Source organism: Epithele typhae (assembly GCF_022376455.1).
Source record: "Epithele typhae strain CBS 203.58 chromosome Unknown BXZ73scaffold_14, whole genome shotgun sequence".
NCBI lineage: Eukaryota > Fungi > Basidiomycota > Agaricomycetes > Polyporales > Epitheliaceae > Epithele > Epithele typhae.
Window position 1 is genome coordinate 125227 of NW_025954205.1, and position 16697 is coordinate 141923.

The 16697-nt window shown below is 55.3% G+C and overlaps 5 protein-coding genes across 5 annotated transcripts; 4 read left to right on the top strand and 1 right to left on the bottom strand.

Annotated features, from left to right (window-relative positions):
• Positions 1–2730: 2730 nt before the first annotated feature.
• BXZ73DRAFT_44524 (uncharacterized protein) lies at positions 2731–3545 on the bottom strand (the record flags this gene model as incomplete). The annotated part of the gene is made up of 2 exons (XM_048019354.1): positions 2731–3003; positions 3060–3545. Coding segments are annotated over 2 exons (759 nt in total), but the record flags the coding sequence as incomplete, so codon positions are not given.
• A 1014-nt stretch (positions 3546–4559) lies between these two features.
• On the top strand, positions 4560–5817 carry BXZ73DRAFT_44387 (WD40-repeat-containing domain protein; the record flags this gene model as incomplete). The annotated part of the gene is made up of 5 exons (XM_048019328.1): positions 4560–4832; positions 4885–5011; positions 5060–5204; positions 5252–5308; positions 5358–5817. 5 exons carry the CDS (start codon positions 4560–4562, stop codon positions 5815–5817), a joined length of 1062 nt encoding a protein of 353 aa, XP_047879412.1.
• Positions 5818–8048: 2231 nt separating this feature from the next.
• On the top strand, positions 8049–9222 carry BXZ73DRAFT_99842 (uncharacterized protein; the record flags this gene model as incomplete). The annotated part of the gene is made up of 3 exons (XM_048028137.1): positions 8049–8060; positions 8111–8791; positions 8848–9222. 3 exons carry the CDS (start codon positions 8049–8051, stop codon positions 9220–9222), a joined length of 1068 nt encoding a protein of 355 aa, XP_047879413.1.
• Positions 9223–9940: 718 nt separating this feature from the next.
• Positions 9941–10528, top strand: BXZ73DRAFT_4938 (uncharacterized protein; the record flags this gene model as incomplete). Its single annotated transcript, XM_048020241.1, has 1 exon — positions 9941–10528. A coding segment is annotated over one exon (588 nt), but the record flags the coding sequence as incomplete, so codon positions are not given.
• A 3527-nt stretch (positions 10529–14055) lies between these two features.
• Positions 14056–14481, top strand: BXZ73DRAFT_44417 (uncharacterized protein; the record flags this gene model as incomplete). Its single annotated transcript, XM_048019338.1, has 1 exon — positions 14056–14481. A coding segment is annotated over one exon (426 nt), but the record flags the coding sequence as incomplete, so codon positions are not given.
• Between the last annotated feature and the right edge of the window lie 2216 nt (positions 14482–16697).

Consider the following 16697-nt stretch of genomic DNA (forward strand, 5'->3'; position numbering starts at 1 on the left):
CGCGGACGTCGGGAGGCCGTGGCCCGATGCGCACTGGGACGCGACGAGCGAGCTCGCGTCCGACCCGGATGCGGACTTGGCGGGCGTGAGTGAGCGGAGGGAGACCCTGGGAGAGCGGTGGGCGGTGCAAGGGCGACACACGCGGAGGTGGGCAAGGCGGAGGACACCGGTGAAGAGGAGGACGAGGCGGCCAGACGGAGAGCGGCGCTGGAGGAGGCGGGCAATGGGGACTCGGGTGACGCGTGCAGAGGCGGACAAGGAGGGGGTGGGCGTCGTAGATGTGGGTGACGCGGAGGCCGGTGCAGAGGACGACGACGCAGAGGGTTGACATGACGCGGAGCCAGAGGACCTGGAGGAAGAGGAGGGCAGCGCAGGCGCAGGCGGGCGACGTGGACGTCACCGCACGAACGAGCTGGACATGCAGGAGAGCAGAGGGGGGTGAGGCAGATGGGTGACGGGCGTACTCACCGAACTAAAAAAGGGCGCCGTAACTCACGGCAACCTCAATATCCTCATCTCCGGGGGGAGGACGTCCTCCGGATGCCGTAGGTGTCGACGCGGAGAAGCGCAGCGCGGGCGAGGTGGTGGGTGGTGAAGAGGTGGGGGACGCGCGCGAAAGTGGACGAGGCGGAGGTGGGCGACAAGGCCTTGGTCCAGGACCTGCGGCGCGGTAGCCCGCCGAGCCCCCCCCCCCACGCCGTCGCCCCACCTGCGTGTGCCCGCCTTCACGCGCAGCTTCGCGCCCGCGTGCGTCTTGCGTTCCCGCGCCGGTGCCGCCGACGCTGCAGCGGGCGCGGGCGCGGGCGCAGGCTTGGGGGCCGGCGCGGTGCTGCTCCCGGCTTTCTTCGTGCCCTGCTGCACGGTCAGAAGGGGAGCGGTGTGAGGCGGACGTGGCTCAGACGTACATTGCGTTTGAGGAACTTTGCGCTTGGACGGGGGAAGTCGAGCAAGGTGGTTGCAACAAGAAGTTGGTCGTCGATGGCATATGGAGGATGGCGGCATCAAGGGGCGGCAAGAGACGACAAGCAGAGAGGTTGAACGGAGGGTGAGCGGACGAGAGGAGCAAGGCGGGTGGGATGGGGTATGGCCAAGATAATGGGCGGAGGAAAGAAGTCTATAGACGCAGGCTGACGCACGGCTCCGAGTCGCAGGGGACGCGCGCGATGGTCACGTGCCCATGCGTTCAAAATGTGCGTCTGCGCGTCTGGACCTCCTTTGCGCGTGCCGCGACCGGTCGCATCTCCGTCTCCTTGTCCGGGCCTACCTGCAGCGTGGCCTGGCATGGATGTTGCCCCCTCAACGGTTCAGGCGAGCTAGCCTCGTGTCCACGAGGGGGCTTGGAGACGCGTATGTGGGGGACTTTGCGTCCCCCACGGGTCCTGGAGCTTCGTGCTCCAGAGGTACGCGTCAACTTCCGTTTCACAGGCATTGTTCCCTCTGGAAATATGTGAGTATTTACCCTTCGTTGAAAATGGTGGCTCATACGCTCTGCGACAGACACCACTACACCAGATATCATTGCGTGGCAGGCCAGTCTATTGTCCCGCGAGGTGTTTGGATTTTGTACGACGTGAATCATCTGCGCGACGCACCTAGACCACGCCACCGATATTTAACTCGCGTGTTTCACAGGACCGACGCACGCGTCGTGACACCCTCGAATGGACGCCCAACACTTCGCGTTCCCCCTTGCAATAAAGTGTCCTTCTACACTCCCCGCTGGTGACTCCCTCGCTATCTCAGTGCCTACGGTTGCTGACGATATTGTAGGGCACTTGGATAGTGTGTCAGCAAAGCTCACAGTGCGACATTGTTGGAGTGGTGGGAAGCGAGGTGCAACACGGTATGTCGTCTGTTGTCTGCCACTGTATCTGCATTCGATGTGCTGGAACCAGGGCATGCTTCTCCCAAGATGTATCAAGCACGGTGGATGAAGGGAAGGTTCGGCTGGAGCAGGGGAGCTCGAGGCCTCCGTTTGGGGCTACTAGTTGCAAATAGTAGCCTCAAATGGAGTGTGCTCAACAGCGCCCTCGCATTTATTGTTTCAGTGAGACTTTGATTTGACTTGTGCACATGCGGCGACTAGGACTGACCGCTGTCGGTAGTGCAGGCGACCGGCGCCTATTGGTCACACTATCACACTATGAACAACTAGTCATACTATTCAACCACTATTTTTCACCTCTCACAACTATGTAGCTAGTAGTAGCAGTGAGACTTCCGCTTCGCTATACCATACCTCGACTGTCCCCGCGAGCATACCCATCCTCAGGGAGGTCATGAATCACTGGGTGCAATGCAGTTCCTCAGAGCAGATGGGGGGCGGCACCGGCGGCGGCAAGGTCGGTGCGCTCACGTCAAGAGACTCGCACAGCGCATATACCTACATGGCGCTCGGCACGCCCTCAACCGTGTGCGTGTGGGACGGCTAAGATGGGAACTTTGACAGAGCAATGACACGTCGCTGCGCCGTCTACGACGCTCGAGGACAAGCTGTGGGCCACGCGAACCTCCGAACACCCTCCGCGTCTTCACGGTGGGGTTGCACGGTCGGCGCGCAGGCGCGCTGGAGGAGGCGAAGCAAGCCATCCGCACCCGCGGCGCACGGGACAGGGAATGCAAGGTTGTGCGGGTGGGATAATAGGCCGGTGCCAGACGGGGCAAATGCGGAGGAGGTATAGACAATGAAATAAACTTGAATGTAGTGGCTTACAAAGCTGAAAACGGCCGTCACAACGGAGTCCCCCACTCCCCGTTACTATGCTTGAACCAGTGACTCCGACCCCCTGCCGCCCACACCGTGATGTGAAAGAGCGTCGGATGACGGGTTTGATGCGGTTTCAAGCCATTGGCCCACACACTTGCCAGCTTCGGAAGGGAGTAATTGGATGGGACTTTGATATTGTTCACAGTTTGCAGCTCGATCTCTTCCAGGTTGGAGAGGCGAAGAAGGGCTTGGTGCCATTCAGAGAGATGATGCCATGGTCCGATATGATCTCTGTCCTGAGGAGCGAAGCGATTGTGAATCTCTGCTCGCCGTTGAGAACTAGACCACACACCTGGGCACCTGGTTTTTCAATCAGCCTCAGCGCCTTGACGTTGGGTACGGAGGTTGCAACCTTCGTCAAGATGTTGTAGTCGTGTGAGAAGAAGTCGATGACGAGGCAGTGAAGTGGGGATGTGGCCAAGGCTTGAACGGCGACGGAGACGGAAGACGCAAGACGGGTGAGGTTGACAGTGGCACGGCGGACTTGACCGTCCGCGACGTGCGTTACACAGCGAGCGGGACCGTGAATATCTGTGATATGCCGTAAGTCCAGTCTTCGAAGGGGACAGTTGAGGCTGAGTCCGCAGGCTTGAATGGACAGCGCGGTGATAGACAGATTGTAGAGGAGGAAGGAGGCGATGCATCGGTGAGGGAGCGAAGTAGTGAACACGGCGAGCTTGGGTAGCAATATTCCAGATAAGATGGTGGGTGGAGTGGGGCGTGGTAGATGAATTGCAAGGACTTCGACGTTCGGGGTGAGGGAAAGACACCGTTGTATGAGCTGGCCGGGATAGATCGAGTGTGGAGGAAGTGATATCGTTACTTCATCGACGCAAAGTCCGAGATCAGCTTCTTGGCTAGCAAAATCTATGAACTCGGTCAGGGATTCTGTGTTGAAGAAGCGACGTGCAGCGACCCTGCTGGCACTGCGAGCCCTCTAATGCCAAATCAGCTCATCGTACCACACATATGGAACAAAGACTCACAAGGGCCAAATTCCTACGACGCTGGCTACGGGTTGGAGAGCTTGAAACTACGGTTTCGCGTTGGACAGGCATGCTGAGTTGGGAGGTGGCGACTTGATGGAGAGGATGGACGGAGCGGAATGGGACGAGCTTGAGCGGGCAGAAAAGGGAAGACGAGGCGATGTGGACGGTCGGAGAACTAAGACCTTTGAGAAGTGTTCATCTCCAGATCCTTTGTGACAAAGAAGCGAATACATACCACTTCGCATGTCACCAGCAAAATTGATCCAAGCACACATGAAGATCATCCCTTCGATAGATGGTTGTTTACGCAGTTTCGAGTGCGGGAGATGAGGGCGTGAGCATCACCGCGGCCGATGCGAACTTGAGGCAGGGCGAGCAGATTGTCCGATGTCGCGGTTCCGGTAGTTGTGTATGGCAGAGAACCGCATCCTCAGACGATTCATGTCCAGGGATCGGTCGAAGGCTCTTGCGAGTTGACGAGAGGTCACAAGAGAGGTTGGGCGGTCGAGAGTCGGGGGTCTAGTGCGGGGGCGATGTGTGAGCAGATTCACGGTAGATGAAAGTAATGATTCACATGGTTGCTGGACTACGAAGGCATCGCAGCCATAGAGATAGAGCAAGAAGGAGAGAGGTCAGAAGGGGCGGGTGGTCAGCGTGCTGGGTCGCGCGAAGCCTGAGTTGCGGCACCGCGGGTCCCTGGCGCTCAAACCGCGACACGCACACCGACACCGCGTGCTCCATCCCTGTAAAGAATTCCTGCTCTCTCTCTAGATTTGTCACCGCTTCCTCGCCAACTGCCCCAGATGAGTCTCCAGTACATTGAAGCCGCACATCTCTCTCTCGGACACAAATCCAATACCACGGCAGTCGCTTTTAGTCCCCAAGGCACGTTTCTCGCATCAGTCAGTCTCAATGGCGAAATATGTGTATGGTGCATGGAAGACTACTCGCTAGTACACAGAATATCTCAGAATGGCAACACACCCGTTCTCTCTGTGGCCTGGGTGCCTCCGGACGAAAAGAGCTTCGTGTGTGGACTCAGCGATGGTACGATCATCCATTGCTTCATAACAAAGGTGAGTCCCTAGTGAACATCTCGAGCGTACCCTATACCCACACAACGGGCAGACAGAACTCATAGTATCTGGATTTCTGGCCCATTCCTTCCCGGTCGACTGTCTGGCGGTTGCTTCTTCACGTCGCTTTGCATCTGGAGCAGGAAGTGAGGTTCATGTCTGGAAGCGGACGGCACAAGGTATCAGATCAGTCCTCAACTCATACGTATTCTAATTTCTCTTGCTAGATAACAACCCTTGGACCGAAGACGCGAGGGTTCCTGCGCCTCCTCTAGCACCTTCGAGCCGGGAGGCTCTCGTGGCGACAAGTTTACATTGGCTGACACCCGATCAGTCACAGCTCCTGGTGACATTCATGAACCACGGCATCCAGTGCGTTGTGGATATGCACCATCTTCGCTTTTCTGACGTAGGGGCAGTTTCGTAGATGCCGTCACATGGGCGCATATTCGCAGCATCAATATCACCGGACGAATGTGCGTATTTGCACCCGAGCATTTTACCACCGTGCTTATCCTTGTCTAGTGCACACGCCTCTCTAGCTCCCAACCGAAGGCTTCTTGCTGTTTCGAATATGATCAGTGGGTTTGATGTGTATTCCTTGGATTCTGAGGTTCCCGTGCGCTCGTTTTCGCATCCAGTGGCTCCCAATGCCCTTCGAGCTGTGCATGTCCGCTTCATCCACGACAACAATGCGCTACTCGGTGGCAACACTGTGGGAAACGTTCACGTATGGGACATCGACACATCAGAGAGGCTTGCTCGTCTCGCCCTTGGAGGTAAGTGTTTGATGCTACAATGTCATTCGATTCTCACACGCCCGTTATCAGACCGCAACATCGTGATCACAGTCGACGTACGTGTGTCCACTCGGCCTGTCTTTGTAGCACGACACTCAGTAATCCTCAGTCGTTCTACAACCACTCTCAAGACACGTTCTACATCGCGACAGGCATTGCTGAGGGTCCGTCGCCGACAGAAGTAATCTTGTGGAAGACTGAGGATGTGTGTGCGTGTCTTCGAGCATTTCATGGAAATTCAGACTAATCAACTTGCAGTGCGTTCGAGTCTCCCTGCTAGTATCGGAACCGCGTCCGGCGGTACGGTCAGCCGGTTTTTTTTCTTTGTGAAGGCGGCGCTTGGTCTTGCATTGGTGTTCGTCTTCATGTCGGTCGGGCAGTTGTACCAATTGTACTAGTTTGCATGCATATCCGTCGTGACCAATGATAAAAGCAACTCGACCACTAATGCACGCGTGTGCATCTACCAGTTGGCTCACAACCCCGCCGTCGACCGACGCACGCGGCTCGACCGTGCGTACCTTGTCGCGCCCCCCCGTCTTTTGTCCCACAATGTGTTTTAACACAATGCGCTATGCCGACAAGGGTTCCTATCAAAACGCGAAGCGCCACGCGCTCTCCGTTGACTCTCGCGCGGCGCGCGTGAGCCGGTTCTCCCTTCACCCGTTCGCCCGCCACCATCGTGGTGCCCGTAGGCGCCCTCTAGTCCACGATCGCTTGCTGCCCTTGCGCCCAACCTCCTCCTCCTCCTCCTTCGTGTTTGCACATCCCGTCCGACATTCCTTCCACGATAACCTTAGACCGCTCCCTCAATCTTCATCTTGCTTTGCGTGTCGTGCGTGCGCTGAGGATCGCTGGACGTGGCCATGACACAAAGCTGTTGTATATTGCCACTCGGGCATCTGGCATAAAGGTGAGCCGAAGTGCCACTTCATTCCGTCCTTCCTATCCTCCCTATCCTCCCTCTCTTCATGGCTCTCATCGGTCTCAGTGTTTCATTTGTAGCTGTTTTTTCAGCATGTGTGGTCTTGCGGTGGCTGGTCTCCCGTACTCCCACTCGTCGCAGTGTCCGCACTGCCAAAGATCCTCACATATTTTCTATCCGCACCCCCATCCATTCAGGACAGACCACCAGTGTCGTTGTCCCGGCACGTCCATATCCCGTTCCTCGCTCCAAGTTTACTCCGACCGTTCTGCAAATATACAATCCGTGAGTTCTCGTCCTCATTGGCGTTTCAAGTCAACTAATAAATCATACATCATTCATCCAGAAAGCGCGAAGATAAACCTCGACAGCCTATAGACCACAAATCCATCTCGCGATCCTCGCACAAACAGCCGCACAGCCTCAAGAGCACTGGTGTCAGGGCGAGTTCCGCTGCAGCTTCCCGGTCTCGCCGCCCTCCCACAGCCAAGGTGGATGATCCCTGTGGTTCACTGGTAAGCACTCTCGGTCTAAGCGTGAGTCTACTGATTATTTCTGTGAGCAGCCCCGGTACAACCGAAAAGACGGGAAACATGGTGGATGGGCCGTGGTAGATGCTGACGAGCCAGTGCCGTCTCCGCCGGCGTTTCAAAACGAATTGGCAATTGCGATCGGCGACATCCTGTGTTGGCGCACCAAGAAGTACTGCCAACTCTGGCTGCGGGTCCCGAACGAAGGAGATCAGGGGTCTTGGGAGAACGTCTCGCCAGGGTACGTCCGTGCGGATGGACTAGTGCTCTCAATCACGGAACATCGTCGTGATCCATCCTGGGTCACAACGAAATGGGGAGCACAACGTCTAGCGGAAAGTGCGTGGATCATTTCTTCTATGTCGCCGTCATGCTCACTCGTTCTGCCTGTCTTGCAGTGAAAAAGTGCGCTACTGGCTATTCCTCTGCTCCCGAGGTGCGCCACAAGGACACCTGATCGTAATTGTTGTTGTTGTCTTTATCTGTAGCTTGAAGGATCTCTTTTCACAACGCATTGTGTTCAGTATATGCGATTGATAAAACCCTTGTTCGCGATCAAAGCAATTCGCTCGTGCAGCACCCCATGACGCCCCACCACCTGTCTCATTCACCGGCCCTTCCCCGGTCTGCGAGTCGAGGACACGCGCCAGTCCTATGGCACGAGCGTGGACACACGCACGAAACAATGCAATTACCCACAAGGTCTGCTTTGTTTTGATTGAGATTGGTCTGTACCTGGCGCTGGGTGCGCATCGGGGCAGTGTCTAAGACGGTCTTCAACGCGAATATATGTGTTTGTTTTCAGCGAAAAGATATATATGTCGAAGACGCGAAGAGATGCCCGGTACCTCGCACTCAGATTACCTTCGAACTATGCAGGCGAGTCGCTTCCCTCGTACGCGTGATTGGCGTGTAACTGATAGCTCGTTCATTGTGGCGTTAGATGGAGCAGACATCAGCGATGCGACACCAGGTACGTTTGCGCCACTTCGCCCCTCAGTCACGGTTCTGACCTTGCATCAGAACGTCCTGTGTATCAGGACGATCGCCGAATTGGAGGCCTTCGTCAACTTCACGTCAGCTGCTCCTCAATTCGACTTTACACCGGCTCCTCCCCAATTCAAGTTCATCGTCCGCGAGTACCAGCAAGCCGTCATCGAGCTCAGCCACTATACGCTCGTGCCTTGGCCTCAAGTACACCAAGCCCTTCGCCTCGTCCCTTCTATCCAAGAGTTGCAAGTTATGCTTCCAAACGGCGCTCCCCCGGACCTATTCGACCTCATCTTCTTTCCCCATCTTGTCGACTTCCTCACCAACGTGCAGCCCCACCTTCTGAAGACGTTCCTATGGTCACATCGCAATATCCGTACACTCACCTTGACACATGAGGAGACCACTCCTCCCTATGCCCTCGCGCCATTGGCCGCCGTCGAACATTTAGTCTGCTCCATTGGATGCCTCGATCGTCTCTACCTCCCGCTTCATGACCTGGAGAAGCTCTACCTCGGCCTCAGTCGCGGCCATCGTTCGATGTCCGACCAACTTCAACATCTCACATCCTCAGCTGCGGGACGGGCGCTGTTTCCGCGTCTCTATCAGCTTACTATTCAGGTCGCTCCAGACGATCATCTCGTCATACACGATATTGCGCGGATATTTCCTGGTCTGGCGGACCTGTATCTGGTCGAGACGAGGGTGGCTTCGGTAAGCACAAATTCTATCTCTACAAAGACCGTTCGCTCAGTGATGACCACGTGCAGCTGGTCGGCAGGCGCAGGGGTGGCTCGTCGCGCCGCGCTTGGAACGATTACACCGGATGGTACCGGGCGCTATGCGATCTCGACGTCCTGGTACATTTTTTCCTGTTGGCCATGTCCCCCCTGCACGGGACTGACGCCGGGGATGAGGAGGCCGAACGAGGCGTCATTACCCAGTGGGTCGGAGGGCGCGCAGGAGTTCCCCATCCTGCCTTGCACAGTATTCACATCGCCTACTCCTCGGAGCCAGGCATGGACCCAGAGATCTTGTCGAAGTGGGAGTCTGTCACGGGGAGCCTTGAGGACTGGACTCGGATTAGTACTGTTGAAGGATCCCAGGCGATCGCCCAAAACTTCTGGGACAATTACTGGATCTGATTATGTTGTATTGCAATGATATGAAGCGTGTTTGTAGGGGCTATGTTTAATAGTTGGCGCAAGTGGGGTTGATGGAGTTGTCATTTAAGGCTACTAGAGGAGTATGAATGCAAGCTATGACGAGGAAGACGTCCAGAGTGGCACGCACAGCTCACTCGCGGTGCATGACACGAGCTGTCACACTGTGACGAATCGCGCAAATCTCGCCCCGTTTCTTCCACTCCATCTTGCACCTCCCCCGTCTTCCTCTGTATCTCTAACCGAATGGCCAATCGTTCTGTGCAAAGCTCTCCGTTCCGCTCGTCGCGGTTTTTACATGCGGCTCAGCAACCACTTCCAAAACCCCACACAGGTCAGTGTTTATCAGCTATGGCAGACACAAGTGGCTCATCATCCGACAGCTCAATCCCTTCAGTTGTCGAAGTCGTGCACACTCGTCACCGCTCGTACTCGCTCAAAGAAATACCACCGGGCCATCCGTTGCTATGTGCCACTGCTCCTTTCCGTCGTGGCGGCCGCCTTCGCCTGGATCGCCTTTGCCACTCCAAACCTGTCTGTCGCAGTCCAGTCTGTCCGGGGAGTTTTGCAAGAGATACCATGGCGTGATTTCAACCACGGCGTCCCGTCCATCCCGTCTTACCGGCTCATTCCGCCCTTCTCGCTCATCCCACCCTTCTCGTTCATCCCGCCTCTCTCTTCTGCCAAATTGGCCTGTCGATGCGAGCAAGATAATGGCGATGTTGTACAACGGGTTCTGCAACGTGTCTCCCGACCCTCTGTCCTCATGCGCGACTTCGCGCTTGGGGTGGATGGAGGGATGATATACCCGACCTTCACCTTGGTCGACACTGGAGCCGCCCCTCTCCTAGGTCCGGACGCCATCCTCGAGGAGGATACCAGGATAGGGCAATGCTGGCGGACTACTGTACCCTGCCAAGTAGGTATCTCTACGCCTGTCCTGATCTACCCTTCGAACATTACTATCGATCATATCCCCCGAGAAATTGCTGCTGATATTCGCCGTGCTCCTCGGCATATGATACTCTGGGGCGTAGTAGATGGAGACATGAACAAACACCGGCTGCACACATTATCTCCATCTCTGACATCTCCTCGCATACTATCCGGACATTCTCTCATCGCACTTGTGGAGTTTGAGTACGATATACATGACAGTGCCCCGATTCAAACATTCCCGGTTTTTGATTATATCGCGCTCTCTGGGATGGACTTCGGTATCTTCCTCCTAGATATCACGGACAACTGGGGTGCGTCAGACACATGTATATATCGTGTTAGGATTCACAGGCAGACCGCGCAGTAGAATAATCATGCACTCGTCGTACATGTCTCGAACCTGTGGCCTCGGTGTAGACGCTGGCGAGTATATGCGGGTTTTCGTCTTTGACGACGCCACTCTTGCACCCTTGCCGTCTTTTGGCTCCGGTGCCGCACTTCTTTGCTTGCATCTTGCCACAACTATCTGCCCTACTCGCCGAACAGGATGTGGATCAGCATGGACTTTGTCAGGCTAGGTACGCATATATTCATGGCAGCAGATTTTGTTTCTAACCTACCAGCCCGCTCGTCCATCGTGTTCTATGGAATCGCCCACTGACCACCATATGGGTTCGTCGGAATCACCTGTCGACCATCCAATGGACCAATCGGAACCACCTCCTGACCACCAAATGGACTCCTTCGACTCTCAGTTGCAGTCTTCCCAGACGACACACAGCGGATCACAGGCTATGGACGGAATTGAAGAGGAGAGGCGACCTATCGGGTACGTACTCATGTGAGTCATCGTCTCCTCCTTCCACTGATGAGATCTTCACAGTCGTAAGCATATCCCCCGAGATCTGCCGCATGCGTTTGTTAATGGCAAAGTTTTACGCCAAGACAACTCGGTATGTCCTTCAGTTTGCTGTTGACGTGCTGGCTAACCGCATTTCCAGACCCACGTTCCACCTTTGAAGCTCAGGGACACTAGTTATGGAACGGAAGGTCCCAGAAAGTCGAAGATTGCACGCACGACTTCCGCTCCCAACATGGTTTCCACTGTGGTTCGCTCGGTGAAGTCGACTTTGCCTTCGGTGGCGGAGGTCCCGGAGCCATCTGAAGGGCAGGAGGCGGTGTCAGAGGTGAGCTTGAGGGTTTCTTTCGCACTGTTCTTGCGCTTATTGTGGAGATTTCTGAACAGCCTGGTGGGAAACCGCCACTCTTCACCGACGTGCGTTGTTATTTACTATGCATGCAGCACTCGTTTCTGATGCTTCTTCTCAGAAACACGACGAGAATGTGCAATACTGGAGGGACATCAGCGCCCGAATCACACTCCCACTGAGCTTCCCCGTTCAGCCTCCAACTCCCAACCACTTGGGTCGTTCATCCAGTTTCAGTGCGTTCACCTCGCCCGCGAAGCCGTCTGCATTGGTGAACCGTCCATTGCCGACCATTTCCCCCCAACCCAAACGTCCCTTACCTGCCCCTCCTCTCTCCCACCCAAACGCACCCCCTCACCCACATTTCCCGCTACCGTTGCACCAGCTGCCCACCACCGGAATGCCATTTACAAACCCTAACCCTACGCATATGTCGTCGAACGGGTCTCCACTATGGACTGCGCCCCCACAGACAAACCCATCCCCGTCATCGACCACAACTCCGCAGACGATTGCACACCCGCCTTCGAACGCAGCCCCACAAACGAATGCAGCCCCGCAGACGAACGAAGCCCCACAGTCGAACGCCTCCGGCGGGCAGACAAACTTCGCGCACCTGCCGTCGAATGCGCCTGGGCAAACAAACACGCCCCTGCCTACGAACTTCCCTCCACCACGGGATGCGCCTCCACCATCAAATGCGTCTGGTGGACTGACCAACGTGCCCGCGCTGTCAAACGCAGTTCCGCAGACAAACGCGGTTACGAATGAAGCCACACAGACGAACGCGCCGTCTGGGCAAACAGACACGCCCCTGCATCCAAGCATTCCTCCGCCTTGGGGTGCGCCCCCGCTGTTGAATGTGTTCCCGTCATCAAACATGACCGGTCAACAGACGAACCCGCTGCCGCACACAAGCATTGGCCCACCGACAAACACACCGTTGCAGACGAACGCTTCAACACAGATGGGCAGGCATTCGCAGACCGCCCTCCTGCAGGCGCACCCTTTCCATGCGAATGTATCCCCCCCAGCAAATTTTTATCTGTCCCCTTTCACAACCGCGCTTTCGTCTGCGCTGAAACCGGCAATTCCTTCACAAACCGACCTCGCTCGTCTCTGGGGGAGCTCGCAGCCCGGACCTCCTACGCAATCGCATCTGCCGTCCGGGCCCGACGAGCCTATGCCACTCGCGAACCAATGCAACCCAGACCCGCTTGCCAATCCACCTTGGTCTATGCCTCCCGAAAACCAAGACCAGCTCATGCTGCCAGTAAATCAGCACCCAGAGCTTGCGCCTCTCAACAACCATAACGAGGCCACGCTTCTCGAGGGGCAAGACCAGATCATGCGTTCCTTTCATCCTATCCAACATAGCGCGCCCATACCACACCAGCACTCGCAACCTGCGCAACCTCCTCTGCCCTCTTCGTTTGCGGCGCCCATGTTCCCCAGAGTTCCATACTCGGTTTCGCCGATGGCAGCCCAAATGTCGGGAACGTTTGGAGTCTTCCTGCTGGAAAAGCTTCAAGAGAGCCATGACCACCTCGACAATAAGATAGACAATTTGGTGGTCGAACAGAGAAGTATGCAAGATCGTATCAGGTGAGTTTATATGCGTTTTCCCTCATATCATGACTGATCGATCAAATGGTAGATGCGAACAGGACGCTAAGCAGGCCCAGCTAGTGTACGTCCCTTTTCTCGCATCGTTTACAAGTAACTGATTTATTTGCAGCGCTCAGTTCGTGGCCGAGGTTCGATCACTGGTCACTCCAACTCAAGCAACATCAAGTCAATCGTCATCAACTTCGGTGTCGACTTCAGCGGCGTCAGTGGCAAAATCAGCCACAGCGTCCACATCGTCAGCGACAGTACCGACATGGTTCAAACCGGTACTTCCTTCGAGAAGCCAACATTCTGCACCCGCGTCGTCGTCACGAGTACCTTCGTCTTGTTCGGCGGACAAGAAGCTCAATTCAAAGACGACGAACTCTGAAGACCTGCCACCTCTATCTGCCGTCTACGATGAGATTAGTCTGGACAAGCTGCAGGTATGTTATGATTCCGCCATCTATCATCTCACACTTATCCTTTACAGAAACTCACGCGCAAACATCTGCAAACTATGCTCAGATTCAAGTCATGGCCCGACTTAGTCAAGCGTTGCCCACCTCTGACCGAGGCAGAAATGGACAGAATCCTCGGTGTCCCCGGTGAAGATATGCTGGTCGACGTCGTCGGTTTCCGCATCGACTTCATTCAAAGTTGGACTACGTTCCTCCTGAATCGAGATGCTCGGGCGGTTTTCTGCTCCAATCTCCACCAGGCTTTGCAAGGCGGTACCTACAAGCTTCAACCTGAAGGTCTCGCTGCACGCGTCACTCTCGATCAGGTAAGCTCCTCTATTTTGTCTCTCTTCGGCGCGTTCTCAGCTGTCCTCCAGATTGGTCAACTTATAGACGCTCACATGAAGCACTGCCGGCGCAAGTATCGTGAACATATGCGCGACCCGAACGCTGACTCGGACGTCGATGATGAACAAGCTTCGAAGGCGCTCAAACAGAAGCTGAGGAGGGCCGCGAATGCACGCAACCAATCCGTATGTACTGTCATATGACGCCGTTTCGTGCTGCTGCTCATAACACCTGTTTAGCTCCTCGAGATTCGCGTGTTTGCCGTTACGTATCTTGGGCTCGAGCGACACTTCGTTCTCATTGACAAGCTAGAACCTCGTCACATGAGCAGCGACGAGATGGATCCAACCACCCTTCCTGGGTGCGCCAAGATCTTCTACATCATCGAGTGCCGTTGGCAGAGCCAAGAACTGAAGCTGTTCCTGCGCGGACTGGACGAAATCTACCACACCCACGTTCTGACCCGCGGAGGTGGCGGAAACCCGTTTCGCCAGAGGCAGGAGGCTCAGAACCCGAAGGTGGTGGATGGATGTGCGCCCGAAGGTTTGTGGCGCAATTGCTATGACAGGGATTGGTTGGACTCGCTCAAGCCGTATCAACGTCGTGAGCTGAACATCATCGATTCCCACTACAATTTTGACCTTACGCAGGAGTTCGACAGCGATGTAGTGATGTAGTGATAGTGGTTGAATACCGTCTTATTCTGTTATGAATGCATTATTCGGGCAATCATGCAAACACAACCAGCACCATGCTCGATGAACAGTCCAAAACGTCCGTCAGGTCGTGACGGTGTGTCACGTGATGCGGCATTCACCAAAGGCTTTCGTGGTTGCTTCCACTTGACCACCACCATGATTTTGACCGCCTCTACCCCTACACTTCCGCCACCCTGTGCTCTCGGAGCCCCCTCACGTTCTATCTGCGTCATTGCCATCTCATCGAGGGTGTCATCAACATCGCGATGGACACGGTTGTGATCTCGGCTGGGTGAGTTCGGACCAGATTCACCTGCTTTTGCCTTCTGAGGTTCTGCGGACATCGGCGCACCCTTCAGTGGCGACAATATCGAGTGTTCCACAAGACACTCTCAAGTTCAAGCTCGTATCGACGAGATATCAGAGAGCAGTATAGAGCTGGTCCGCAGAATCTCGATGCTGAAACGGGAACAGGTGCGTATCAGCCAGCTCGATGTCTCCCAACTCTTGTGGTAACGGTGCACAAGGCTAGAATGGCAGCTCGAACGACCACGCTGGAAGACAAGGTCAAGGAGACTCACGAGAAGATTGACAACGTATCTCAAGTTTTGCGGCGGGTGCTATCGGACACCAAAGGTAAGTCACAGCGCATATCATGTGTGCTGTATGTTCACAGTATGTTGTGCAACTTCTCAGAGCACGCAATGCAAGAGAGGCAGCAGACCCATGACAATTTGGATCGTTTGGCGCAGACGGTCAACAGTCATGCTAACAGCATCGCGCAGCTGACGCTCGAGCTGAATGTACTCAAATCTCAGCGACGCAGTGACCAGCTCAGAACCGACCGGCTCGAGCTCACCATCGATTCCTTTTATGCCAGCATCTCAAGTGTATCAGCCGCAGTGCAATGCATGGAACAGGCCATCACACGGCTCGAGATTACCGTCGAACATACCCAAGCCGTTGTCGACGAACTTAGGGGCTCAAACACCGAAGATCTCCCCATTTTCGTGCGTGATGAATCGTCGAGAACTTTGGCCGAAGAGGTGGTGGTCTCTTCTGCCGCAGAACCTCTGTCATGGCCCAGGGAAAGCGGTGAGTCATTTGACATAAATTCACCTTGGTGTCTGACGCGATGTGGCATGGGCGATTTGTGGTCGATGGCCAGCCATTGTCTCTCCGGCTTTACGCTATCCTGTATCAAGCTCAGAACTTGACTCGTCGTCCAGCATCGCATCATCCCACCTGTTCGAGAAGGAACTTGAGCACGCATCCCCGGGTGACGATCGTGCGGCGCTTCAGTGGCTCGTCGTTGTCCTGAACGAGGCGGAGAAGATGGGTAGTATGCTCAGTGCACTCGTACCTGTCAAGCAGACGTGGATGGTAGAGGTGAGTCTTTAGCTCTGTTTGATTATGCCCGCAAATGCGCTAAACGTCCGTCGCGCGTCTCCCACGACGAAGGGCATCGCGCAGGTTATACTCATGTCCTACTCCACCGCAAGCGTGATCACACATCTTTCGAAGTTGGCGGCGGAGTGTGTGCCGTTCAGGGTTGAAGGCATAGTGGCCACGGTACTCTGATCCTTCGACTCATCTCCCATCAACATACTGATTCCTGGTTTCCGCAGGTTGCATCTTGGTCCAAGTTGAAGCAGAATTGTGGCCAAGCGCGGCCAGTACTCGTTGCTGCCACCATCGTCTGTATCACCGCTGCGTTGCTGTACATGTGCGAACAATGCCACCACGATGTTCGTAGTACTGTAAACAGCCGGCCTTTATGGGAGCACGCCCGCATGCTAAGGTAGAAGATATATGTCGATGTATTGTTGCGCGAACAAAGGCTTGATTATCAAATTGGAGGCTTTCAACCATCTACGCGCACGTTAGTCCACGTCTCCTGTCCTCCGTGCCACAGAACCACCCCCTCTATGCCGAAGCAAAAATCCAAACGTCCATGTGTCTGCTCAAAATGCTCTCTACACTCTTATGTCGACGAATACGGCGTCACCTGCCAGGGCGTTATGCAGGATGCTAGTGTGATCCGGCGCCACGAAAATTCGGACAGAATGCTCGCAAGACAACGCGGTATTCAAGCAGAAGTTGCGACTGAAGCTTCCGAAGCCGTCCAGGCTGCAACAAATTTAGTCTTTTTGGCGACTGTCGGCCAAGACGTACTGATGGCCGAGCCCCAAGAC